This window comes from Vanessa cardui, chromosome 30, assembly GCF_905220365.1.
Source record: "Vanessa cardui chromosome 30, ilVanCard2.1, whole genome shotgun sequence".
In the NCBI taxonomy this organism is placed as follows: domain Eukaryota; kingdom Metazoa; phylum Arthropoda; class Insecta; order Lepidoptera; family Nymphalidae; genus Vanessa; species Vanessa cardui.
The window spans coordinates 2,715,959-2,743,942 of NC_061152.1; the positions used below are offsets into that span (position 1 = coordinate 2,715,959).

The 27,984-nt window shown below is 34.7% G+C and overlaps 1 protein-coding gene and 1 long non-coding RNA gene across 2 annotated transcripts; one reads left to right on the top strand and one right to left on the bottom strand.

Moving 5' to 3' along the window:
- Nucleotides 1-1,166: 1,166 nt before the first annotated feature.
- On the bottom strand, nucleotides 1,167-27,948 carry LOC124542152 (zinc finger protein 483-like). Its single transcript, XM_047120089.1, has 18 exons — nucleotides 27,318-27,948; nucleotides 26,881-27,003; nucleotides 26,114-26,240; nucleotides 25,307-25,425; nucleotides 23,778-23,889; nucleotides 22,877-22,986; nucleotides 22,080-22,173; nucleotides 21,392-21,516; nucleotides 20,334-20,516; nucleotides 17,798-17,886; nucleotides 16,563-16,685; nucleotides 15,537-15,644; nucleotides 14,335-14,437; nucleotides 13,423-13,547; nucleotides 6,442-6,550; nucleotides 5,691-5,789; nucleotides 4,887-5,003; nucleotides 1,167-1,296 (listed from the first exon to the last, which is right to left on the bottom strand). Exons 1-18 carry the CDS (start codon nucleotides 27,444-27,446, stop codon nucleotides 1,168-1,170), a joined length of 2,124 nt encoding a protein of 707 aa, XP_046976045.1. The 5' UTR covers nucleotides 27,447-27,948; the 3' UTR covers nucleotide 1,167.
- On the top strand, nucleotides 7,455-9,899 carry LOC124542153. The gene is made up of 2 exons (XR_006967306.1): nucleotides 7,455-8,961; nucleotides 9,723-9,899. It is a non-coding gene; the product is annotated as an uncharacterized LOC124542153 (long non-coding RNA).
- Nucleotides 27,949-27,984: the final 36 nt, after the last annotated feature.

A 27,984-nucleotide genomic window follows, 5' to 3' on the forward strand; every position in this document is an offset into this window, starting at 1 on the left:
CAAGCCAGGGTACCACCCACTCATTAGTTATTCTACCGCCAAATAACAGTATTCAGTATTGTTGTGTTCCGGTTTGAAGGGTGAGTGAACTGCAACTACAGGCACAAGGGATATATCTTAGTACCCAAGTTTGGCGCATTGATGTAAGGAATGGTTAATATTTCTTACAGCGTCATTGTCTATGGGTGATGGTGACCACTTACTATCAGGTGGCCCACATGTTCGTCAGCTTTGTGCAAGCCTTTTGGGTAGATATAGTACAACACAACCTAGATGTCCATATATTTGAGTAAAAAGGTTCGGAACACATTCCACCACGCTGTTCCAATGCGGATTGAATATACATGTGGCAGAATTTCTATGAAATTATACTTGTCTAGTGTTACGAGAGTAACCTTAGCCTCTAATACGGTTAATACGGTCTAATACGGACATTTGATTCTATATCATAATTTGTATCACATTACTATTGCATATTATTAGTAGAGCAGGGGCTATTGAATTTACCTTATTATATACAATTATTATTGTAATTAATTGATCAATAATTTGTAAAACTTAATTAATATTATTTTATATGGCATAGCAGTTAATACAGGCATGTAACACTATTTCTTATTCTAAATATGATTGAGCTGTCAATAGAAAACAATTGGACGATAGCGGGCATTGTAACAAAGGATAGAGAGATTGGAGCATCATTGTAAAACGATAATATTATTTTGGCCATCCCGAACTACTGAGATAACACTAGGTATGAAGCAATCAACAGAACCATATCGGTTATGTTATGGAAGAGTCGAGATGGCCCAGCGGTTAGAACGCGTGCATCTTAACCGATGATTGCGGATTCAAACCCAGGCAAGCACCGCTGATTCATGTGCTTAATTTGTCTTTATAATTCATCTCGTGCTCAGCGGTGAAGGAAAACATCGTGAGGAAACCTGCATGTGACAAATTTCATAGAAATTCTGCCACATGTGTATTCCACCAACCCGCATTGGAACAGCGCGGTGGAATATGTTCCAAACCTTCTCAAAGGGAGAGGAGGCCTTTAGCCCAGCAATGGGAATTTACAGGCTGTTGTTCTATATCGGTTATAACTAACTAACTCTGCCAATAAAATAAACACAAAACAGTTATATATATAAATATTTATTATACACATCATAAAGTAAAGCCATTCTCTGGCAAGTACTGCATGATTGGCAATGTGAACTGCTGTGAATCTCCAGCTTGATTCCCAATCTTCATCTTCTTACAGAGGTATCTCTTGGATTTGATATTTAAATGTACCTGTAATAAACAAAAACCTTTCTTACTACATACAAAGACATGGGCGCGGTCTCACGTTTCAGGCTGTTGGTTGTCATGTGTGAAACAAAAAAGTAACCCATGTCTTTTGGAGTTCATCAATGATATTCTAATAAACAGATATGTTATACCCATACTAAACAACAGAAAAAAGTGTGCCGCGCCGGGGACCGTTTATTTTACATTTCGTTACAAGTAAAAAGGATAGCTTGATAAAAACAATAAGTAAAAGGGATAACTAGATGTTTTAATTACGCAAAACGTATTACTACGTAATTATGATGTATTATAACGTATTACTACGTAAAACAACTAAAGGCAAACGTCCCAATTAGGACGTTTTCTAGTCTTCACTTTTTGCGCGTTAACACGTTCACTGCCACCTAAATTTTTCCTATGCTCATAGCGATGCCGCCATACATAATGCCGCGAACACGCTAAGCGTGTCCCCGGCATCGCTAGATAAATTGTATGGACAAGCGTAGCGTGTCCACTGGCACAGGAACAAAAAATGATAATTTTTTTGTTAAAACGGACTTTGTTAGTTAATATTTCTTGTGTTATGCAATAATTAAGGTGTTTAGAATAATGTTGTCAGTGTTTTATCCTGGAATTATGACAAAAAACCGCTTTTATGGTAAGTAAACATCATAATGTAATCAGTGGTTGTAAAACTTTTTAATAAATTCCCACATATCATATTTATATTGGTGTCGAATTTGATATATACTTTTTATCGCGTTATGATTTAGTTCGTATTTCAATAAAAAAATTGTTCATGATATATACTGTTACCTGTTATCTACTGTTGTATCCCTGCAAAGGACGCGGGTCAGTTTGAAAGTAGCAAGGTATAATCAAATAAAATAAAATAGAACTTTCAATACAAATTAAAACAGAGTTTAAATTTCGCTTCATAAAGTGTCCATAAAAATCCACCTTCTTTTTTTGTTTTCTCAAATACATACTTATTAATTTCTAAAATCAATTTTTATCTCACTTGTTTCGTTCACTTTCTTATTAGTTGCTAGAAATGTTCAAAGGTCATAGGATATCGATTCGGTGCACATGTCTTGATATAATAATAAAGAACAATTAAATAAGTAATAATTAATAAACAAATAATTAAAAAATAATCAAGCTTCTTGTAAGCTAAACTCGTTTTATTGTTTCATTACTTCAATTCTTGTAACACGAATTTGAAGTTGACATGAGTTTACATTTTTAAGGTAAATCAGCCTTATTTAGTGTTTAATTTTATATATTTGGTGTATGTATGTGGTAGTTAATGATTAATCGAACTAACATATAGGTACTTGTAATACATAATCAGTATCAACATAACACAAAGTAAGACAATTTAGTATAAACTTTGTCATTAAATAGGAATGGCAGAATTACGGCTTATATAGTTTTCAACCGACTTCCAAAAGGAGGAGGTTATCAATTCGATTCAATAACTATAACTACATTATATAATCGTAAATCGACTTTTAAGTAGTCTAATATTTTTCATTTCATTTAACTTAGGAAGACTCTAAAAAATATGTTGAATACGCAATTATTTTTATTACTTTTTCGTGCATATTAATTTGTTTTAAAATAGTGTTTTGTTTGAAGTCGGTTTTTCTTTTTGTTAAAATTTTTATTTATACTACAAAGGTGTATAAATTTTTATAATAATAGATATTTGTACAAAAAAAAAAGTAACAAAGTTCCGCAAATTTGAGAAAACAATAACAAAATTAGTTCAATTTTCAACAAATTGGTAATAAGCCATAAATAAAATGTGGTTTGTTGAAAAAACAGTTTGACAATCTATGATTATCCTTAATAAGTGAACAAGCCTAGCGTGTCGCCGGCATTACGAAAGACATTTTTTTGTAAAATAAAAAAAAAATCTTATTTTTAACGGGCCACTTAAAAACTCAGTAGCTTATCGCTTGAAGATTGCACACAATTAGTTTGAATGAATAATTTAGCCTAGTTTTTAAGATATCACTGAAATTCTTAGAACAAGCCTAGCGTGTTCGCGGCGTGGCTATAGAAATTCGCATGAACACGCTAGGCGTGTCGCTGGCACTGAACGTGTTAATAACATATCTGTTTACTACAACATCATTGGAGTTCATATTTGTTTCACACCAAATAGGCTATTTGACTGGTTTTTAAAATCCACTTTATATTATTTAGTAGAGGTTAACGAACCCAGTAAAAGTTGTGTTTCTTATTTCTAGTACATATTTGCCGAAAAATATCACATTAAACATTCCATATTTAAATAACGCGCGAAAACGCTACTTGGACAATATGGCGCCGCAATGGGGTCGGTGACGTCACTTTGCTGTATTTTAATCTTTGGTACATATAGTAGAAAAGCAAGGTTTACAAGAAAGTGACTTCATCATAAGCCCGGAGAATCAGGAGCGTTTTGTGTCACGTGACAAACGTTTGAAAAAATGCATTTTTATTTATTGAATTTTGAATAAATTAAGTATTATTTTCAAGTTTCTTTAGAAAATAGCCACTTTTAAACTCATAATATACACTGATTACAATAATTCACAATTTATTCTTCGCATTGTCAAATAGCCTATTTCATCAAATTCGGTTCAGCGGTTTTGACGTGAAATAGCTACAGACAGACAGAGTTACTTTCACATTTATAATATTATAATATAGATTGTACATTGAATAAATAAATACAACATAAATCCAGCCTTCAAAATCAAAATCAAAATAAACTATATTCAAGTGGGCTTTTACAAGCACTTTTGAATCGTTATTTAACAATTAAGTGAAGCTATCACCGGTTCCGAAAGTAGATTCCACCGAGAAGAACCGGCAAGAAACTCAGTAGTTACTCTTTTTCAACATTCATAAAATACAAAGTCATGTTAGTTAATACAATTATTTAAATTAATATATCCAGCTTGGAAGTCAACAGGTATTAACTCCACGCTTTTTTATCATCTACAAAATCTTGTATCGAATAATACGCCTTTTTTACCAAAGTATTTTTTACAAACGATTTGAATTTAAAGAGTTCAATTTTAGTGACCTTATCGCTACATAGCGATTTTGTCTATTGACGCGTGATTGGTCGAGAGCTTGAATAATCTGTGACATTCACTATGGATTTACAAAATGACGTTTGACCTTCAAAACTGTTATCGGAAATTTTGGAAGAAAAATAAAGTGTATATAAGTATTCAAGTGTAATAGTGTTTATAATTAGTAATTATAAATAGAGATAAAAGTAAAGTAACAGCCTGTAAATTTCCCACTGTTGGGATAAGGCGTCCTCTTTCATTAAGGAGAGGGGTTGGAACATATTCCACCACGCTGTTCCAATGCGGGTTGGTGGAATGCACATGTCGCAGAATTTCGATGAAATTAGACACATGCAGGTTTCCTCACGATGTTTTCCTTCACCGCCGATAAAATCTTGTATCGAATGAACACATATAGCTTAGATTCCGACCAATGACGTCACGTGAAAACAGATAATTCAGTTGATCGACCAATCAGATCGCGTCAATTCAAGGTCAAACTTAAGTCCACTCGCTCACCTGCCGATGGTGTTTGTATAAGTTCGACTGCTGCGAAAACGTCGTTGGACAGAACTCGCACATGAACGGGCGCTCGCCCGTGTGAGTTCGGATGTGAGATTCGAGTTGGACTTTTGTCTGGTAAACAGAAAACAAATACTATTACAACATTATTTTTTTTTAAGAGTTATCACCAAGGCATGTCCCATGGGTAAAATTACACATGGTGCTTTTCGCACATCACTAAGTATTTATGGTTTGTGGTAGAATACAGGATGAGTGATGGTAACACCAAGTTAATTTATAAATGTAATTTTTGCAATGAAAAAGTCCAGTCCAGCTTATTTAACTAGTAAGACATGTTGAACTTAAAAAAAGATCGTCTAGAAATCTGTATACAATATAGAAGCAACACATAATTGTTTATTGATTTTCAAAAATCGAATATCCGTTCGGAAATAAACAAATATACTATATCCGAACGCGTTTCGGTATAAAAATACATTTGTATCAAAATTTCTTCCGACAAATATTTTATATTATATGTCGATACCATCACATACAAGTAGCTAACGCACTTGTGTCATGGAAGATCAGAAGTAACGACGGCACAAACACCCAGACCCGAGACGACGTAGAAAACTAATAAACTTTTTCTACATCGAATCCGCCGGGAATTAAACCCGGAACCTCGGAATGGCGTACCAGAAAAACCGGTGTACACACCACTTTAGCACAGAGATCATTATATATATTTTCTAAGCATAATATAATCGTCGTATCGCTACAAAAGTACACATAACACAACAACAACAACAAACTTACCGGAAATCCTTTACCACAGTGATGACACATCCGGTTATTCGGTCTCCCCTTGTGAACAGCGCGGACGTGCTGCTCCAGACCGACACGATTTTTAGACGGCTTACATGAAATAAAAAAAAATAATAAAACCTCCCCGCCGGATGCATCAATACCTTGTAGCGTAATACTTTAAAAAAAAAGCGCGCGCTGTCATCTGTCACAGAGGCTTGGGTTAATATTTTGGCGCCAATTTCTTCGGACAGATAATATCAGAGTTTTAAAAAAAATGACGTATTCAATTGTTTTTTGTTATTAATTAGAAATAATGATTGTTATTGTTTTAATAAAATCAGATAGTTATTAGTCTACCATTTTAAAAAATCATTTTCACGGATAGTATAGTACGATACAACTCAGATGTAACTTCGGCAAATTCAATAAAACCGATTACTGCCGATTCACACAACCAACAGAAACAGCTCCCTATCGCGCCACTCGACGCTTTTCGTCGCTATAGATTCCCGCGTCAGTTCGACCCGAGACAGCGAGTGCGTGTAAAGCGACGCGTCGAATTGACGAATATATTAGGTCACATGATATTACAAGTTATTGCGTTTGTGTAAAGATCATATTCACATGAGAAATAGATATTGATAATTTGGGATAGCGTACTCAATTCGGATGTGATCGGTTTTACGTATTATGCCGATGCTACATCTAAGGTGTGTCGCACTATACCCACCAAGGTGATACCTTGTATATAAAACGGTACCTTATAACAAATGGGGCACTGAAACGTCCGGTGGAGATGCTTCTCCTCGATGTGGTCCCTCAGCTTTGTCTTGTCAGCGAATCTCTGATTACAGTGGTCGCAGATAAATCTATAAAGGGTAAAACAATATACAGGGTTATTTGTAAAACATTAACAACCTCGCAGGGCTAGATTAAGAACATCATAAATAACAACTTTTGTTTTATGACCTTGAACAAAACTAAATATTTTTTCCAAAAAAACATTTCCAAGTTTTTGTTGCACTCTCTAACATTTCAATATCCTTCCGTGTTGCGTCATTCATATTTAATAATAATAGTAAAAACCCTCAACGTAATCACGTGACTGGCTCGCTATTGGCCAGCGGTTTTCGGAAAGCGCGTAGAAGGGTTTCGCGCCGCCCACACGCTTCGCTATACGTCTTCGTATTATCAGCAGGGTTGCCAGATTGGGCGATTTATCGCCATTTGGGCTACCTCGCCGACGAAACGGCGATATAAAAATATGAAAAATCGCTTGTCGCCCAAATGGGCTACATGAGATTTTATTTTGACGATTTTGGGCTACTTCGCTACATGCCTAATATTTTTTATTTTATCTGAAATCGTACTCAAGACAGATAAAATGAATTGAAAATATCTATTTATTTGGTTGAAAATTCTAAAAAAATGATTGGATAACATGCGTAAACAATTATTGCCAAAGAATTACCAAATATTTTGAGTGGCAAAATTTATAACTATTGTCAAACAGATGATCAGTCGATAAGGAAGCAAGTTACGTTTGTTACACAAAAAACAATAAAACAGAATTTAGATATTCACGATTTCACACAAAGTTTTTTGAACAATTATTATTAACAAAATAAAAAGTTCGTTCCAAATTTTAACAAAATCCGATCGAATTCACGTCGATTTTGGGCTACTCTGCATTATCGTATGAGGCAGCGATTTTGGGCTCCTCCCCACCCTGGGTTCTGGCGACTACCAAACGCAGACGTCTGGCTACCCTGATTATCAGTTTAACTGACACAGCGACGCGCAAATGTTTGCAGGATGTAACAGATTTTGTTCCTCTCGTGGCTACGATGACGAATGTTTATCATAGTGTGAATGTTTGTATTTTATGTTTACGTCCGGAATTAGGATTCCCGGAAATTTTTACTCTGAAGTGCCGAGCAAAAAGTGATGTTCAGTCTCATGTTTCAATTTAAACACTTGACTAATTAATTTGCAAAAGATTATTTAGTTATTTGGTATTCGTATAACGTAGTAAAGTTAATTATTATTTTATACCTTTTCTTAAACTATGTACCTAATCTCCCGGATCCTATCTGATAATAGGATCCTCGACTCCTGATAATGAGACCGACTGTTAAGTATACTTTGAAATAAAAAAGAATTTTCATAATCGGTCAAACCGTCTTTGAGATTCCGTAACATACCTACCTACATAAAAAAGTCCCGACAAATTAAAAACCGCAATTTTAAGTCGTTTAAAAAAAGCTATAAAGCTAAATGAAAGTTAATTACGAACAAGAAAAAAAATATTTCTCAATTTTAACAATCTAAGTTAAAATAAGGTACCTATTTAATTATTTATGAACAAAAGACAATATGATTATTATCAATACCTAATCTTTTTTTTAGTAAAACTGCTTGTACTACTATTACTTTACTTTAATTTATCTTATTCAAGGTAAACTAATGAGTTATTTAATCGAACAATAACTAAAATCCGATAATCACAATAAATTAAAAACTTGTCAACATTTGATCTGGCCGGCCTATCCATCAAAAGCCGTAATAATATTAATCGTGACTCATTATGTAGGTACATAGGTAAACCACAACGCCTTCATACTCCTACTTATCAAAGCATAAAACTGACCGTATTAAAATGATAAAAGGTTAAATCGTTTTGTTTAGGCACACGGCATGTTTAGATGCCTAGGTACGTAATTTACGTGTATGACTAATGTATTCAACATTTAACTATTTCTATAAAGTAATATGACACACGAATCTATTAAACATTAAAAACAGGCCATCAACTTGAAATTCCGGCTACCAGAACCAAGAATTAGAAGTGCATTTTAAAATTTTTTTTTTGAGAAGAAAGGAGTCAGTGTTATTAATTTACATTCAACAATAGAATAAAAACAAATAAGTTTTATCAAAACAAATTATTTTTCAGTTTCAAAATAGTAGGTATCTTTTCTATCCATCTATCAGAATCTTACTGTAAAGACAAGGCTGTATGGTCTAGTATCATTGCCTATATCCAATCAAGATAAATTAAAATTAAACCCTGCAATGTGACATTTATGTATTTGTTTACATTTTTTTGCAACTTTTCGGTCTTGTTTTACGAGTTTGTTTTATGAATCATTAGTTTTAGATTTAACAGTTTTTGCAACTTACTTTTAGTTGGACTACTATTTTGCGACATTGCTACTGACCGTTGCAAATTGAAAGTTTAGTTCTTTCCACCATAAGACAATTAAAAGGAAATTAAATAGTAAGTATGTTTATTTCTCTGCTATGTTTTACATTTTTTAATGTAATCTTTTGTTGGGATATTTTTTAATATTAAAGTGTGGAAAATTTAATTCATTCTTTATACCTAAGTTACCTATGTAAAATTTTGCGTATTTTGTGATACAAGATTAAATGTTGTCTGTTACTTTGCACCTCTGTACAGATGTGTACAAGACCTTGTTGATCTCCCTTAAACAATTTTAAATAAACCAATCTATTTAAAATTTTATAAATGTCATACAATTTCTATTCTCTTGACAAAAATATTGAAGAGAAAGCTCATCTTTGTGCTCAACAGCTTTCTTTATTGTTATTTCCTATGGTTGTTATTGGTATTCCTTTCTTTTAGTAAAATAAGTTTACATTACTAATACAAAGTAAAATTAAATTCTTAGAGGAAGCATAAATTAATAATGTTATTTTTGAATTGATAAGACAAAAAAATTAACTAAATTATTAAGCATGTAATTTAACTATTTTTATTTTCTTTTAGTTTGGAATTGAATAGCAGCAGATGTATTTGCTTAGATTTAAAATGTGAAAGTAAAGTCCTCATTTAAATAAAACTATTTTTATTTTGCATATGTAACTTTTTGGTATTGCTAATATTGCAATTAGAATTCAATCCAACGCCTCTGATGAAATGTTTGTTTTATGAATTCCACAATACATATTTCAGAATGGATTGTATTTTCTATCCAGTAAACTTCTGTTCTTTAATAAGTCTCATAATCTCTACAGGTAGACAACTTATCAAAAGTTGTATATCAACCATGCTGGCAAAGAGCTGATCAGACCAGCTGGGATTGGGTACCTCAAGCGAGCTAGACCAGGAAACTATCAAACCTTCCTGCAAATTTTCAGAGGAAAATCTCAATTGAACATCAATCATAAGAATAATAAAATTATTTTATTATACACAAAAGGCCTTGTTTTTTATTAATCTTGGTATTGTATGTCCCTATGGTATTTAGTAACTGTATTAATATGACTCAATATCTTTTATTCCTTTCTTTATCTAATTTGTTATAATAATATTTTTGTATAATAAATTAAGAACTGAAATAATTTTTTTTTAAACAAAAAACAGACCTTAATTTAATAAGCTTTAATTTTTATGCTTAATATTATTACATTCTTGTTAAATTTTACATTCAATTGTTTTTTTTTACAATTTATTATGAACAAACTTTATACAAAAAAACCTAAGGGCAATATTTTTATTATTCTGACTGCCTCATTTACAAAAAAAAATGCAAATATGAATTATACAATTAACTTAAAAAATATGATCTTAACTCTGTTAAACTGATTTCACGATGGAATTAGGATCTGGGTATAAAGATTCTTCTCAAGTTAAAAGACAAACTTAAGTTTTAGCTCATTGATTTTGTTTTAACAAATTAAAAATAAAACAAAAACATAATAAAATGATAGTATGGGTTTGGAACCACACACCATTTAGAATTGATAGTTTTATGGAGACCAGCTAGTTTGTGAGTATCGCGTTTAGGTAATGAGAATGACTTGTCTGTTTGAACGCTTAATTGATACTGACTTGCTTGCTTTTATATTTGCTTAGGAATGTGAAACATACAATGAAATTATGTTAATGTATTGGTGAACCTATACAATGATGCTTATTTTAAATTAAATTTTATTCTATTGTACCTCTAAGGGTTAAATCCCGGGGATGTCTGTGTGTATTCCGCACATATTGTTCTATGTAGTCACCTTCACAACCTACACATAATCCACACCTAAAAATTAATTGTTCATTCACTCTCGATAGCACTTGTGAGTTTGACTTAACCTGGTCGAAAGCCCAAGTGATTTTCTCCACTAACATTTCACGGCTTGTGATTTCACGTCCACTATACACCAATGTTTTGACGTGTCCCCATAAATAAAAATCTAATGGCGTGATATCCGGCGACCTAGCGGGCCAGGCACGAGGTCCGCCGCGCCCAATCCAACGACCAGGAAAATTGTTATTTAAAAAATTCCGGACTTCGCGAGCATTATGCGCTGGCGCTCCGTCATGTTGATAATACATAACACGTAAATCAGCGAGGGGTATATCTTCCTCTAAATCTGGTAGTGTTTCAGTGAGGAAACGTAGGTATGTTTCTCCATTGAGTCGCTCCAAAAAGACAGGGCCTAGTAAAGTTGAATTTACAATTCCTGCCCACACATTGACGCTAAATCGGTGTTGAAAATGATGTGGTCTAGTTTTGTGTGGATTTTCATGGCACCACAAATGCTCATTGCGAGAATTGAACAAACCGACTCTGCCAAATGTTGCTTCGTCAGTCCATAAAATAGTTGGCCTCTCGTTTAGCACCCAGTTACAAAACGCAACTCGCGCGGGTTTATCGGGTTCGTTTAATTCTTGGACGCGAAGAAGGTGAAAGGGATATTTCCCTTCATTGTGTACAACACTCCATGCGAAGTATTGCGATACATTAAACCGCCGGGCTGCATCGTTGGTGCTCGCTGCTGGATTGGCTTCGAAGAACTCCATGATGTCTTCTTCCTCACGAACTGTGCGCCTTGGCGGACGACCACTATCTCTTAAAGGAGAACGGAATTGGCCGTAATCGCGTAATCGCTGTGTGGCAGCTAGCATTGTCACGCGGCTTGGAGTAGGCACATTTGGAAATTTAATCGCATATTGACGACATGCTTCTGAAACGTTGTCATCGCATTTCGCTAAAATGCGAACCATTTCAGTATATTCGATATTGGAATATGGCATAGTGAACTTATTAACTGAAATCAACGGACTGTAAACTGAAATTAGCAATAAGAGCACGTTGCGCGGGCACATCAAAGCGTAAGACTGCGACGGCGCATCAAAGCGTTAATTACGTCAAGTCAAGCGTGTTAACTCCGCCCATTTTGTGGGTGGAGCTAAAATCAGACTATTTTAACTGTTTTTTTTTTCATTGCCGTATAGAGTTTTTAACATTAGAGAAATCAATTTTAATATTTTTAATTTTGTATGAAAGTAAAAATTAATGAGTTATGAAAAGTCATAAAACAAAAGTTGTTGTTTATGATGTTCTCAATCTAGCCCTGCGAGGTTGTTAATGTTTTACAAATAACCCTGTATATGTCACCGTGAGATTACAAATTTCGTTAGTTTACAATCTGACGACATAGATTGTAAACTAACGAAATATTGTGAATAGCTTCAGGGACAGATTGTAATCTAACAGTTCAACTTCGATAGATTATAATATAGCGAAAAATAATGCGTTACATTGCAATCATATTTCACGGCTCACAATATATCGACAGTTTACAATTTGTCTCGTCAGATTGTGAACTAACGAATTTTGTAATCTCACGGAGACATATATACTAATACATTTTTACTTTTGTTTTCCTGCTGTTAACACATTAAACATCCAATGGCATCAGGATCAGCCAGAAACTAGAGCGATTTTAGTGTAACTTTTTAATTATAAAATACGAAAAGCCCCCATCCAATATATAGTAATTTACTAGCGACCCGCCCGGCTTCGCACGGGCAATGCTATTGCTAAATATACTACAGAATGTCTTACAACGTTCACGGCTTTTTGTCATTAGACAATACAAACCGCTATGTCCCTGCCTATTAAATCTATACATATAATAAAATTGGAGTGTCTGTTTGTAATATTAAATAGTCCTTTTTCACTCAATACATATATATGTATACACGGTACTTATACCAAAATAACATTTTTTTACAATTTTTGTCTGTCTGTCTGTCTGTTTGTTCCGGTTGATCTCTGGAACGGCTGGACCCATTTCACTGGCAGATAACTGATTTAATAAGGAGTAACTTAGGCTACAACAATATATTAATTAAAACGCGTACAAGGTCGCACACTAGGGCAAAGCTAGTATGTAATATCTTCGAAAATATTCATTTAAGTTAGATGCTGTAACCACCATATGTGACCATATATACTAACTATGATGCTATGTCTCTTTGCCTGTAGGTGCACTGGCTCACTCACCCTTCAAACCGGAACACAACAATACTGAGTACCGTTTAGCCGTCAGTGGCGGATTTACCAATAGGTTATCTTATCTTAGTTATCTGCCTAGGGCGGCAAATTTAGCCCAAATTTGTTATTATCTTACAGAAATTAAAAAAAAAACTCATAATTATATGCATACACATTACGTCTGTAATCCGTATACTCGTCACTACATAGCGGGTTAGAAAGATAATCTAGTAACTGACAGAAATATCACCTAGTTTATAATCATACTAATAACGGGAAATACCAATGTAATGAGGACGACAGAACACAAATCATAAATGTTGCAAAACAAAATAGGGGCGGCAAAATTTGAATAGCCAACTAGCCTACCAGCGGCAGATTTGTAAATCCGCCACTGTTGGCTGTAGAATATCTGATGGGTGGTACCATTAACTTACTTGAGCTGATCATGTGTGACGTGCTTCAAGCTGTTACGGAGATGACGCTGTAACGAACAGACAGACGAAAAGGTGATTTCGCAAGACGCGCAGTACGCCCTCTTCGATGGACTGCTGCCCTTATTCTGAAACCATTGGCTATTTGACAATGCGAAAAATAAAGTGTCAATTATTGTAATCAGTGTATATTATGAGTTTAAAAATGGTTATTTACTAACGAAAGTTGAAAATAATACTCAATATATTCAAAAATCCATAAATAAAAAAGCAAATTTTCAAACGTTTGTCACGTGACCCAAAACGCTCCTGATTGGCCAATCAATCAAAGTGGCGAAACAGTCACCGTGACAAAAGTCACCAGTGCGCGCTAGTTCTTATATCATAAACGTGAAAGTAACTCTGTCTGTCTGTCGCTCCTGAACTGTCAAACCGCTGAACCGAATTTGATGATATTTTTTACAAACTTTAAATCCAGGACAGGACACAGGCTTCTTTGCCAAACACATGACTACTAACGACCTAAAACGCGACTACTAGCACAGTCGGGGTAAGAAAAGGTTCGTCACCTTAAGATCTATTATCGTGTGCTCAGTATGATCGATCTGCTTTACCGATCGAGAGTATATGACACTGACAGACATATTTTGACAATTCAGCAGAATATATCACATCTATGACTAATTACGTCATTAAAAATATTTCACGTTGATATAAAATCAGACGTACTCCAAAGATGTTACACTATTTTGAACCAAGTTGTAACTATGTAAGTTTAATTTTATATTCAGTTGTCAGTTCAGTGCTTTAGTTTCAAAAGGTACCAAGAGACGACGACTTGATAAAGTATTTGAAAACTGACGAAGGTTTTCTTACTCTGACTGTACATGGAAATAAAACTCTCTTCACACTGACCTCCGTGTCGTGCTTCTCCAAATGTCTCTTCAGACTGGTCTTCCACCTGAACACTTTGTCGCACACCGTGCACGGAAACTCGTTCTGCGATTCGTGCACTGTGCTGGAATTAAAACACAGTGTTTATTTTTATCGGAATCGTGGTCACCATCGCTTTTAAACATTGTTTTACGAAATTACTAATCAACGATCTTAGGGGCTATTCATTGATGACGTAAGACGATTTAGGAGGGGGGGAGGTATCCATGTCGTTGTTTTCTTACAAAATGGTGGGTAGGAGAGCCGATAGTTTTTAGGTAAGATCAAAAAAATCCAAATTTGACTAACAATCAAAACAATTCCTAAATGTGTTCGTGCAAGCCCGCCTGGGTAGGTACCACCCACTCATCAGATATTCTACTGCCAAACAACAGTACTCAGTATTGTTGTGTTCCGGTGTGAAGGGTGAGTGAGCGGGAACTATAGGCACAAGGGACATAACATCTTAGTTCCCAAGGTTGGTGGCGCATTGACGATGTCAGGAATAGTTAATGTTTCTGACAGCGTCATTTTCTATGGATGATGGTGACCACTTACCATCAAGTGGCCCATATGCACGTCCGTGAAAATAAAAAAATAGTTGTTTTTTTCAAAAATAAACCTTGTTTTTCTTAAGCTTCGTATGTAATAAATATTAAACAGGTTGGAGGGTGTCAGTCTATCCTTATTTTTTTCTTATAATTTGGGTCAAAAACTAGTAATAATAGTCTTACGTTATAAATTAATGACCCTTTATGGTCTCGTCATTTCGTATAAATAAATAATATTTCACCGGTTTCAGATATGGTTACGAATACGAAATTTACGATAGTATGTTTAGATACTACATATATCGTACAGCGTATACCAATGGAAGTAAGTAGATGAACAAGCCCTAAATTTATATACGATTTTTTAACCCAACTATATTGTGCACTACTGTTTATCTATACATATAATAAAATTAGAGTGTCTGTTTGTAACATTGAAATAACAGCTTTTACTAAAGACATGTATGTATACACAGTACATGTGCTAAAATATATTCTTTTTAAATTTTTGTGTGTTTGTTATCTAATCTTTGGAACGGCTGGACCGATTTTGATGGGACTTTCATTGAGAGATAGCTGATGTAATGAGGAGTAACTAAGACTTTAGTTAGTAATATCAGTACAGGTACTCACAGGCGATGGTTCATGAGCCCAGCTCGGTGACTGAAGGTCTTGTCGCACTGCGAGCACGCGACGCGAGCCTTGTGCGTGTCACGGTGGATTCTGTGGCTGTCTATCGACCTGAGAAAATGAGAAGATGCTATACATTGAAATTTTATCAAAATCGGTCGAGCATTTCTTTCTTTTTTTTTAAACAGGATTTTTTGACCTGCTGGTCAATGGGTAACACCGCCGACAGACATTGGTACCGCAAGAAATAACACCAACGCGTTACTAATCCAACCAATGTTATATCCCTTGTACTTGCTGTTACACTGGCTCACTCACCTTTCAAATTTGAACACAAAATAACTAAGTATAGCTTTTTGGGTTATCTGATGAGCGGTTGTTACCCAGTCCGGCTAGCACTCGGCCATCTTCATCATCAGCCAACTTCTCATCAAATCTCCCGCTATACATCAATTCTTATTATTCTGTTTTGATTCAAAAGTAACTAAGATGTTATATCCCTTCTGTCTGTAACACTCGTTCGCTCTTCAAAACCAAAACCCAACAATATAAAAAGACTATTTTTTGTGTGGACGGTACCTACCAAGACTGTCTTCAACAAAATTCTAACACGAAATAAAATAATGTCGTACAGTAAATAAGTAAATTTTGGACAACATCACATATATTACTCTGATCCCAATGTAAGCAGCTGACGCACTTGTGTTGTGGAAGTTCTGAAGTAACGACGACACCACAAAGGTTGCGTCCAGGACCCCCGTTAGACCATAAGTAAGACCCAGACCGATTAACAGCTCCTTTTTCGACCTGATTGCTAGAAAAAGTTTAGTAGTTTTCTATGTCGTCTCGGGTCTGGGTGTTTGTGCCGTCGTTACTTCTGATCTTCCACAACACAAGTGCGTTAGCTGCTTATATTGGGATCAGAGTAATGTATGTGATGTTGTCCAATATTTATTTACTTATATGTGTTTAGATGTTTCAAGAACGAACAGCAAACATAGCAACTATGTCATATTATATGATACTCACTTGGAAACCTTTCCACATATATTACATTTGTACTTCTTGAGCGTGATGTCGTGTCTTTTGAACATATGCTGGTACATGGCCTTTAGATCTGAAGACCGCTTCTTACAGACAGCACATTCATACCTTTAAACAAAATTATTAATTAATAATAATAACTAGCAACCCGGCCCCTACTAAATATACTACAGAATTTGTTTATTTACGTTATCACATTAGAAACTTCTAAAATTATCAGCGTTTCTTTACTATATTGTCCGTGTGTTATATACAAAAACCTTCCTCTCGAATAACTCTATCTATGGTCAAAAATCGCATCAAAATCGGTTGCGTAATTTCAAATATCAAAGCATACATGTGGACAGACAATGGTTTTTGTTTTTTTTTTTTTATGGTATTAGTTGGCGGCGCATATGGGCTACCTGATGGTAAGTGGTCACCATCATCCATAGACAATGACGCTGTAAGAAACATTAACTATTCCTTACATCGTCAATGCGCCACCAACCTTGGGAACTAAGATGTTATGTCCCTTGTACCTGTAGTTATGGTAAGTGGTAGGCGACTTTGTTTTATACTATGTAATAATAGTGACATCAAATTTCCCACTACTGGGATATAGCCTACTCTTTTGAGGAGAAGTTTAGGAACATATTGCACCACGCTGCCCCAGTGATAGTGGATTTACATGTGGCAGAATTTCTATGAAATTAGACACATGCAGGTTACCTCACTATGTTCTCCTTTACCATCAAGCTCGAGATGAATTATAAACACAAATCTTCCCCTACAATCAAAACGCCATGTCGAATCCACAATGAACACCACAGATAATTAAATATCGACCAATGACGTCACATCAATTGAAGGTCAATTGTTTATTCATTAATTTCTACCAATGAAACAACTAACACAAGTTGTACAGTACGACACAACTTGATGTATAATCGGCGAAATTCGTAAAACCGATCACATCCGAATTGAGTACGCCATCCCAAATTATCAATATTTATTTCTCATGTGAATATGATCTTTACACAAACGTAATAACTTCTAATATCGTATGACCTAATATATTCGTCAATTCGACGCGTCGCTTTCCACGCACTTCTGTCTCGGGTCGAACTGACGCGGGAATCTATAGCGACGAATAGCGTCGAGTGGCGCGATAGCGAGCTGTTTCTGTTGGTTGTGTGAATCGGTTTTATTGAATTTTCCGATGCTACATCTATACGTACCTTTTCGTATGCCTCCTGTAGTGCGCTGTAAACGCCTCTACTGTTGATATAATAGTTTTACATATTGAACAAATGAAATTGCCGGGTGTCTGAAAGGAAAAACAATTGCTTACAAAGATATAGTGAACTAACTATAACTTGGCGGTAGGGCTTAATGCAAACCAGACTGAATACGTATCACTCATCAGATATTCTGCGACAAACAGCAAGATTTGGTATTGTTCTGATCCAGTTTGAAGGGCAAGTGAGCTAGTTTAGATTTTCACAATGAACATAACATACTTTACTCCCCGCCCCGGTTTCGAAAACAAACATAAATAAAATTTTAACAAAAAGAAAAACCGACTTCAAACAAAACACTATTTTAAAACAAATGAATATGCACGAAAAAGTAATAAAAATAATTGCGTATTCAACATATTTTTTAGAGTCTTCCTAAGTTAAATGAAATGAAAAATATTAGACTACTTAAAAGTCGATTTACGATTATATAATGTAGTTATAGTTATTGGTATATTTGGAGCCGGTGTCAGCCACGGTGCCCTTGCCCCAACAATCAAAAGAAAGAAGCGATACGAGCCCCTTGATTGATCCAGTATATTATTGTGTAAAAGGTAATTTGTAAAAAACATATTTGTTAAAGTATTCTCGTATTGTTTTTTGATAGATATACTGTAGGGTTTTATTGGCTGACACCGACTCCAAATATAACAATAATTATAACTACATGATATAATCGTTAATCGACTTTTAAGTAGTCTAATATTTTTCATTTCATTTAACTTAGGAAGACTCTAAAAAATATGTTGAATACGCAATTATTTTTATTACTTTTTCGTGCATATTCATTTGTTTTAAAATAGTGTTTTGTTTGAAGTCGGTTTTTCTTTTTGTTAAAATTTTATTTATTTTTTGATTTTAAGTGAAGCTGATGTTGACTAACTAATTTTTTTTAATATGGATTGATTAAGCGTTCCGTTCGTTTATATGATTCAGAAACTACTTCGAGGACAATTTCAAAGGAAACTTGCGAATAAAGCAAAAATAGACTTTCGAAAATGCGGATTTAATACGTCACGCGGCGTAAACTACAAGGATCCCTCGAAAGAGCTGTAATCGAACTCAGCAAAAAAACTTCAAAGTTTTTTCAAAAGACCAACTATATTTCGTACATCATATGACATCACATCACATACACAAAATTTGATTAAAGATAGTAAGAAATTCTGCCCTATATCGCACCCTAACTACGAGCCGTATAGGAGTTCCATCACTACATAGTATAAAACAAAGTCGCTTTCTCTGTCCCTATATCGTTAAATCTACGCAACGGATTTTGATGCAGTTTTTTTTAAAAGATAGTGTGATTCAAGGGGAAGGTTTGTGTAAATAATACATGAACAATATAGTAAAGAAACACTGATAATTTTAGAAGTTTGCGATGTGATGTCGTATATAAACAAATTCTGTAGTATATTTAGTTTCAGTATTGCACCCGTGCGAAGCCGGGATGGGTAGCTAGTTGATTATAATATTCGACTATGATAATTACATAAACATAACCATATTACGGAAGGTGACTCAAATATCCAAATAACCTATAAATAAAAGATTCGACCGAGTATCGCTAACGTGCTCCTCAGAATTGTTCCGTTCCCTTCCGTTCCGTTTCTTTGTCATGGATCCTGTGCTCAGAACCTTACCAAACTTTCACCAAATTACCCTTGAAGTATATATTTTATAATAAAAAAAGAATTATCAAAATTGGTTAACGTGATTTTCAGTTATTCACCTATTTGTCGCGCATATACGTAATGCAAATTTAAGACTTATGTCGTTTTCACATGGATACCATCATCGGAAAAAAAAATAAAAAAAATGGGACCCCACGGGAAGCACTACCTTTCAAACAAAAAAAAAATTATCAAAATCGGTCCACGCAGTGAAAAGTTATGAGGTAACAAACATAAAAAAAAAAAAAAAAAAAAAAAAAAAATACAGACGAATTGATAACCTCCTCCTTTTGGAAGTCGGTTGAAAATATTCTACAAAATTATTAACTTCTAAAAATTTTCAGTGTTTCTTTACTATATTGTGCATGTATTGTACATATAACCCTTCCTCTTGAATCACTCTATCTAATAAACGAAACCGCATCAAAACCAGTTGTGTAATTGGAAAGATCTAAGCATTTTACTTGGTGGTAGGGCTTTGTGCAAGCCCGTCTGGGTAGGTACCACCCACTCATCAGTTATTCTACCGCCAAACAACAGTACTCAGTATTGTTGTGTTCCAGTTTGAAGGGTGAGTGAGCCAGTGTAACTACAGGCACAAGGAAACTTAACATCTTAGGTCCCAAAGTTGGTGGCGCATTGACGATGTAAGGAATAGTTAATATTTCTCACAGCGTCATTGTCTATGGGTGATGGTGACTTACCATCAGGTGGCCCATATGCTCGTCCGCCGACATATACCATAAAAAAAAAACATAGCAACAGACAGTAAGCGACTTTGTTTTGTACTGTGTAATATCTACCTCGTGTTTCTTCGAATGATGGGCCTTTTGTGATGAAGCACAGTTGAATAGGATAAGGCACGTTTCGCACTTGTACTGAGCGCGTACGAAACTGTCTCTGTTCGCGAGACGCGATCTCTCCTTCTGCATTTCGTCGTAAGACAGATCAACGGTTAGGATCTTCTCTGATACTCCCTTCTTGACCTGGAAAAATTCAACCAGTTGTTAAAATACATTTATTTCGAGGTATCCGTTTATATAATAAAATTCCGCAATCATTTTTAACTTTGCCGTTTCGTTTATTCAAAACGTTTATAAAAATATACAACAACAACAACAGCCTGTAAATTCCCACTGCTGGGCTAAAGGCCTCCTCTCCTTTTGAGGAGAAGGTTTGGCACATATCAACGTTTTTAAATCTTGTATCGAATAATATGCCTTTTTACTGATGTGTATTTTTTATATATTATTTTTATTGAGTCGAGATGGCCCAGTGGTTAGAACGCGTGCATCTTAACCGATTAATCGGGTTCAAGCCCAGGCAAGCACCGCTATATATATATGTGCTTAATTTGTGTTTATAATTCATCTCGTGCTCGGCGGTGAAGGAGAACATCGTGAGGAAACCTGCACGTGTCTAATTTCATAGAAATTCTGCCACATGTGTATTCCACGAACCCGCATTGGAACAGCGTGGTGGAATATGTTCCAAGCCCTCTCCTTAATGGGAGAGGAGGCCATTAGCCCAACAGTGGGAATTTACAGGCTGTTGTTGTTGTTGTTTAAATGTTTGTCACGTGACACAAAACGCTCCTGATCGGCCGGGTCTATGATGACGTCACTTGCTTGTTAACCTTGCTTGCCTACTATATGTACCACTGTATACTATACTGTGTACACAAAATGACTTATCAATAATTAGGTCCGTAATAATGATTACTGGCTATATAGGTTTTTTCTTTTCCGTTTGACAGTTAACTTGTATTCTAGAACGATCTCGAATATGTCAAAACAATAACAAAATCCTTTGACAGCGATACATTGCTTGCTTTTTCAACACTAGCCTAACAAATACGAACCTTTTTATTAGTTTTCTTCGCAGTTTCATCATCCTTCTCGTTGACGTCACCCAGTAAAGACTGGATCTCTTTATCCAAATCTTCAACATCCATATCAGAGTTGCGGGAACCATCCAAAGAATCTTCTAGGAGAATCAAATATAGTACGACACAAATTAGATGTAGCGTCGGAAAATGCAATGGAATGAAAATAAAACCGATTACTGCCGATTTACAAAACCAATAGAAACAGCTCCCTATCGCGCCACTCGACGCTATTCGTCGCTATAGATTCCCGCGTCAGAGAAAGCAAGTGCATGTAAATCGACGAATATATTAGGTCATATGATATTACAAGTTATTACGTTTGTGCAAAGATCATATTCTGTCTGTCTGTTTGTTCCGACTAATCTCTGGAACGGCTGGACCGATTTTGACGGGACTTTCAGTGGCAGTTAACTGATATAATAAGGAGTAACTTAGGCTACAGTAATATTTCTTTTTGTTAAATTCAAACGCGTTCAAGATCGCGGGCACAGCTAGTATAGCTTTATAAATAGACCATTCAAAAGTAATTGTAAAGTTTGAACAAAATATTTTTTGAATTAAAGTATGCATTATCTTGTAACGCCTTGTTTAGTAATGTGATATATGAGTCTAAATATGCATGTGCATGCATGCGCATGGAACATATGTCCGTATACGTTACCTGTGTCCGATTCCATTTTCAAATCGTCCATTTCCAAAAATTCATTTTCAACTTTCAATTTCGATTCCATTGCTAAACTCTTATTTTGTGCTGTCTGTAAATAAATTAAATATTTAATTTTTAATACCAAACAATATTTATACGACTTTCTTAGGGAGCCTATGTGAGTAAGAAAAATAAATCACAATATTATGTATAAATGTTTTCTACTAAAAGTGTGACGTCATACTGGCAGTGGGACTTTGACAATAACATTGATTGTTACCAAAAAATATTTTATTTTTTTTTATTTATAATATATATCAACAATTTAATTTCTAAAAGTAAAATAAAGTAACAGCATGTAAATTTCCCACTGCTGTGATAAGGCCTCCTCATCCATTGAGGAGAGGGTTTGGAACATATTCCACCACGATTCCAATGCGGGTTGGTGGAATGCACATGTGGCAGAATTTCGATGAAATTAGACACATGCATCCTCACGATGTCTTCCTTCACCGCCGAGCACGAGATGTATTATAAACACAAATTAAACACATATATATATATATATATATATATATATATAGTGGTGCTTGCCTGGGTTTGAACCCGCAATCATCGGTTAAGATGCACGCGTTCTATCAGTTTATTTTAAAACAATATACATATAGTAATATTATTCAACTATATACAAATATCAAAACATATGTTACATTGATATTAAGTCAGTTATCTCCAATTGCTCTCCCCTAAAACCCGCCCCGAAAATCCCCTAAACCCTGATTATTTCATTGATTTTAATACAACAAACTCACCCTCTTTTTATTAAGATTCGTATCCACTTCATTACTTGTATTTAAATCGTCATTTTTATCATTCAAATTTAAATCCAAATGTTCACTATTGTTTGATTTTTTTTCCAAATCTGTAACAGAAAAATTTAAATAAAAATCATTACATAGTATTAAACAAAGTCGCTCACCGTTGTCTCTCCCTATGTATGCTTAGATTTTTAAAATTACGCGACGGATTTTGATGCGGTTTTTTTTCAATAGATAGAGTTATTCGAGAGGAAGGTTTTTGTATATAATACATAGACAATATAGTAAAGGATACACTGATCATTTTGGAAGTTTCTAATGTGATGTCGTAAATAAACAAATTCTGTAATATATTTAGGCAAACAGCAAAAGAGCTGCCTAAATACACTTTGTCCTGTTGTCTGTACAGTCAAACAGACAGACAAACAACAGGAAATACTCTATAGGCTTTGATTTGATTTTCGAATGCATTGGAAATTCTTGAGTAATTACACAAGGGACATAACATCTTTCGCAGACAATAAATTAAAAAAAAAGCCAAATTATAGTCAAGTTACAACAACAACAACAGCCTGTAAATTCCCACTGCTGGGCTAAAGGCCTCCTCTGCCTTTGAGGAGAAGGTTTGGAACATATTCCACCAAGCTGTTCCAATGCGGGTTGGTGGAATGCACATGTGGCAGAATTTCTATGAAATTTGTCACATGCAGGTTTCCTCACGATGTTTTCCTTCACCGCTGAGCACGTGATGAATTATAAAGACAAATTGAGCACATGAATCAGCGGTGCTTGCGTGTGAACCCGCAATCATCGGTTAAGATTCACGCGTTCTAACCACTGGGCCATCTCGACTCAGTCAAGTTACAGTGTTCTATATTCAAATTCAAAAACAAACCATTCCTCCATTCAATCTTCACATCCTTGTAATCCGTTCTCAGTTCAATGGCGACGGGATCTTTCTGGAAACGCGCGTTCCTTTGCCGAGATTTATTCGATCTTGTAACGTTCTGAAAGAAATGTTTTATAGTACGACACAACTTAGATGTATCATCGGCAAAATTCGTAAAACCGATCACATCCGAATTGAGTACGCCATCCCAAATTATCAATATTTATTTCTCATGTGAATATGATCTTTACACAAACGTCATAACTTGTAATATCACATGAAATATATTCGTCAATTCGACGCGTCGCTTTACACGCACTCGCTGTCTCGGGTCGAACTGACGCGGGAATCTATAGCGACGAATAGCGTCGAGTGGCGCGATAGGGAGCTGTTTCTGTTGGTTGTGAATCGGCAGTGATCGGTTTTATTGCATTTGCCGATGCCACATCTCAATTGTGTCGTACTTTACATTTTGTGATAATTATTGGTAGCAAACCGCTTCCTTACGACAGACCCAGTTATGCGACGTCTCGGAGGCGGCCGAGACGTCAGTAAATTCACTCAGTGTTAGAATCACTCCCCACCGATTTCGTTCTGAGCCGAGGTGCGATCTCATAGGAGACACCCTCAGGACGAACTTTAGTTTTAATTTAGTTTTAATTTAGAGCCCCGCGCTCAACCTCAGGGCAGGGGACATTAGTTCTCGCCCGAAAGTCAGGTGACGCTGTGAAGGCCAGTAGGGCCAACAGCAATACATAACACACAAAAAAAAAAAGCTTCCTTACGTAACGGCGCCAGATAGTCTAATTTCTCTTTCTCTCACGCAAACGTCAGACTCTTTCTGTCTCACTCTAACAGCTCTAGCCATATTTCGAAAAGTTTAAGTTATCACTTCTACCGGCGTTCCGATACGTGCATGTATTTCGCTTGTAAAACGTTAATCTAAGGTTTTTTTTTATTTTTATTCAACCTAATTGATTATACAAACAATTAAAATCAAAAAAATCACATAGAGTTGATTTTACCTTCATTATTTGACATAAGAGTTGCGACCAAGATAAATTTTCTAATTGGCTATTTGACAATGCGTAAAAAAAAATTGTCAATTATTGCAATCAGTATATATTATGAGTTTAAAAATGGTAATTTATTAATGAAAGATGAAAATAATAAAAAAAATCCATAAATAAACGTTTGCCACGTGATACAAAACGCTCCCGATTGGCCGGGCTTAATCAAGTCACTTGCTTGTTAACCTTGCTTGCCATATAGTAATATGTACCACAGATTAAAATACAGGCAAGTGACGTCACCGACCCCATTACGGTCTCGTATTGTCCAAATAGCGTTTTCGCGCGTTATTTAAATATGGAATTTTTAATATGATAATTTTCGGCAAATATGTACTGGAAATAAAAAGATCACCTCTTATTGGATTCCTAACCTCTAAATAATATAAAATGGATTTTAAAAACCAGTCAAATAGCCAATTATAGAAACAATAGAACACAAAATCGTTGGAAGTCTTTACGTACCTTCCTTTTCTTTCTATCCGTCTTAACGTCACAGAGCACCGTTTGTATTGCCATCTCTGGTTCCGTATCTGAGACATCAGTGGTAGCGTTACCGTTTTGTTTCTCACACTTATTTATATCTGAAAAAGATATAAATTATAAGACAAGTACATTTAGTTAAATAAAACAACCAATTTTGAAAATAAAAACACCTCTATATGTAATATCATAACATGATTAGCTAAAAGCACTTGTGTTGTAAAAGATCAGAAGTAACAATGGTACGAACACCCAGACCCAAGACAGCATAGGGAACTAAGGAACTTATTCTATATTGACTCGGCAGGGAATCAAACCCAGGACCTCAGAGTAGCGTATCCACAATGTAACAGACTACTCGACCACGGAAGCCGTCAATAATTAGCAGAAACATGCAAAATGCTTAGTTTGTATTTAAAACTCATCTCATGCTCGATTCCATCATCATGGAAAACATAGTAAGGATTGTATAGCCAACTTATATTGAAGCAGCATAGTATAAAATCCAAAGCCTTCTTAACAAGACGGAGGAGAGTCTTTAGACCGGTGGACATTTCATACTTTCATATTTAGAAGTTGTAAAACATTGTGAGGAAACCTTAATTCATGTGTCTAATTTCATCGAAAATCTGCTCCATGTGTATCCATCAAGGGGCAGCGTGGTGGAATATGGTCCAAAAAAGGTTTTGGAGGATATCACCTACGTTGCCACCTCCACAGAGGGAGAGGAATGTTAGCCCAGCAGTGGGAAATTTACAGGGTGTTAATGTAAGTTTACATATATCTCACCTTCACTTATTTCTACTTTAACTTCCTTTATATCATTATTCGGTGGATTTATTGTTACGGGATCATTGATGTGGACTTTCAGTCTCGGAGTTCTTGATACATCACTCAATAGGAACTCATTAAGATTCTGAAACATTCGTAAGATTATTAATAACATAATAATATTAAGGGCCATGGGAATATAGCCTCGGGCCTTTCAAAATAGTATTTAAACAAAGAGAAAAAAAGTTAACATTTACAATTTCTCATAGTACAATTGTCATGTAAAAAAATGATTAGTATAAAATGGTATCTAAGATTTTAAGTCTGTGCCTACAGATAAAACTAAATAGTTTTTGTATGAACTAAGTTCAGGAGCTTAGTCTGATAAAAAAAAAAAATTATGTATATATAGAACCTTTTCCCTCTAAAGGAGAGAATATTAAGCCTCTATTATAGGCTATTGGGTTTACATTGTGTTATATCTGCTAAACAAGAACAATTCTACTGTAGAAGTTAGTTTTGAGAGCAATAATCTCTCTAAAATTCACATTAAAACCTTTTTTAGTGATTTTTATTTAATTTTTAAGAATATTAGCTAGAGAGTTATATGTGGTGTAATTTCTCATGAAACCTTGATGAATTTCTACCTAGCTGTTTGAATACAGCTTTCTAATTATGCATAAAACCTCTTTTGCAGTTGTAGTTGACATCTGTATAAGGTAGTTAAGTCTTTATTGCTACAGCTTAATATAAAAAATGTTAGTTTGTTTTTAAATGTCTTTTACCTCTGTATATGTTTGTAATATCCTATAAGAATCCTTAACTTGCTCTCTAAATGACAAAACCTTCTTTAGAACAGTATCACACTCCCAGCAAACGATAGGGACGACCATCTGTATGTCATTGAGCTGAAAAAAATTGTTGATTTTATGTATAATAATAATTTATATTATATAATAAATATTTTATATTGGTTGCTTTGATTAATAAGATTGTTTAACATGTTTAATAATACATTGAAGCATAATTATGATGAACCTTGTCCTCTATTAACAATAAAAAAAAATGTTAATTTAATAAAGGTAATGAAGTCTAAGATTGTGGTATAATAAATTAAAAAAAAAAACATTAATCTCCCCTTAATAGATATATAAATTTCAAGTTAGCAAAAATAATAGTATAAATAGTTTTATATGAATATTTTTTTACAATTTTAACTTACTGGTATCTCGCTCAATATATCCATGTAATATTTTTTTAATTTTTCATCTTTAACTTCATGTATAGACCTACCAACACACAGACATGCCATACACAGCAAATTGTTTTTAATATCATTTTTATGATCCATTGATGTAGTGTATCTCACTAGCGCGTCGACATTAAAGCAAATAACTCAAGAATCTTAACAAAAAAATACATTTCATTCAAGTAACAGCTTTTTCGTATACATAGCCACTTTCTCTTTATTTTTTTAACCAAATCGTAAATGAAGTAATGCACACAGTCTTCTTATATTTACAACTTGAAGGTTTAAAATTATTTCTCGTGCTTTAAAGATGGTAAATAATGTTTTACATCAAATAGCTTCTCAAATTGTTTGGTTCGAAAACAAAACAAAACAAACCACCACCATTATCGTTTTAGCGTTGTCCTATATGCTTATTGCTTCTACCGTAATTCGTTTTACCGATAAATCAATATTTATGACTTAACCTTAAGTGATGACACTGGCTTAGAAAATATTAATGTAAACGAATATTATTTCAATTTTAGATTAATTACATTTAAAAGCATATAGGACCCTTATTTCGGACTACATAATCGAGTCTTTATTCAAATCGATTAATAATGTTTCATCTGACAGTTTTTTATTTGTTGCCAGTTTG

Bases quoted from the DNA above. Each gene is read 5' to 3' on its own strand.
- LOC124542152 (XM_047120089.1), bottom strand. From the start codon at position 27,446: ATGGATCATAAAAATGATATTAAAAACAATTTGCTGTGTATGGCATGT. The intron at 23,890-25,306 runs GTACGTAAAGAC...CATTTCTTTCAG, and splicing joins CGGATAGAAAGAAAAGGAAG to AACGTTACAAGATCGAATAA. The intron at 20,517-21,391 runs GTTCGTATTTGT...GAATTTTTCCAG, and splicing joins CGAAGAAAACTAATAAAAAG to GTCAAGAAGGGAGTATCAGA.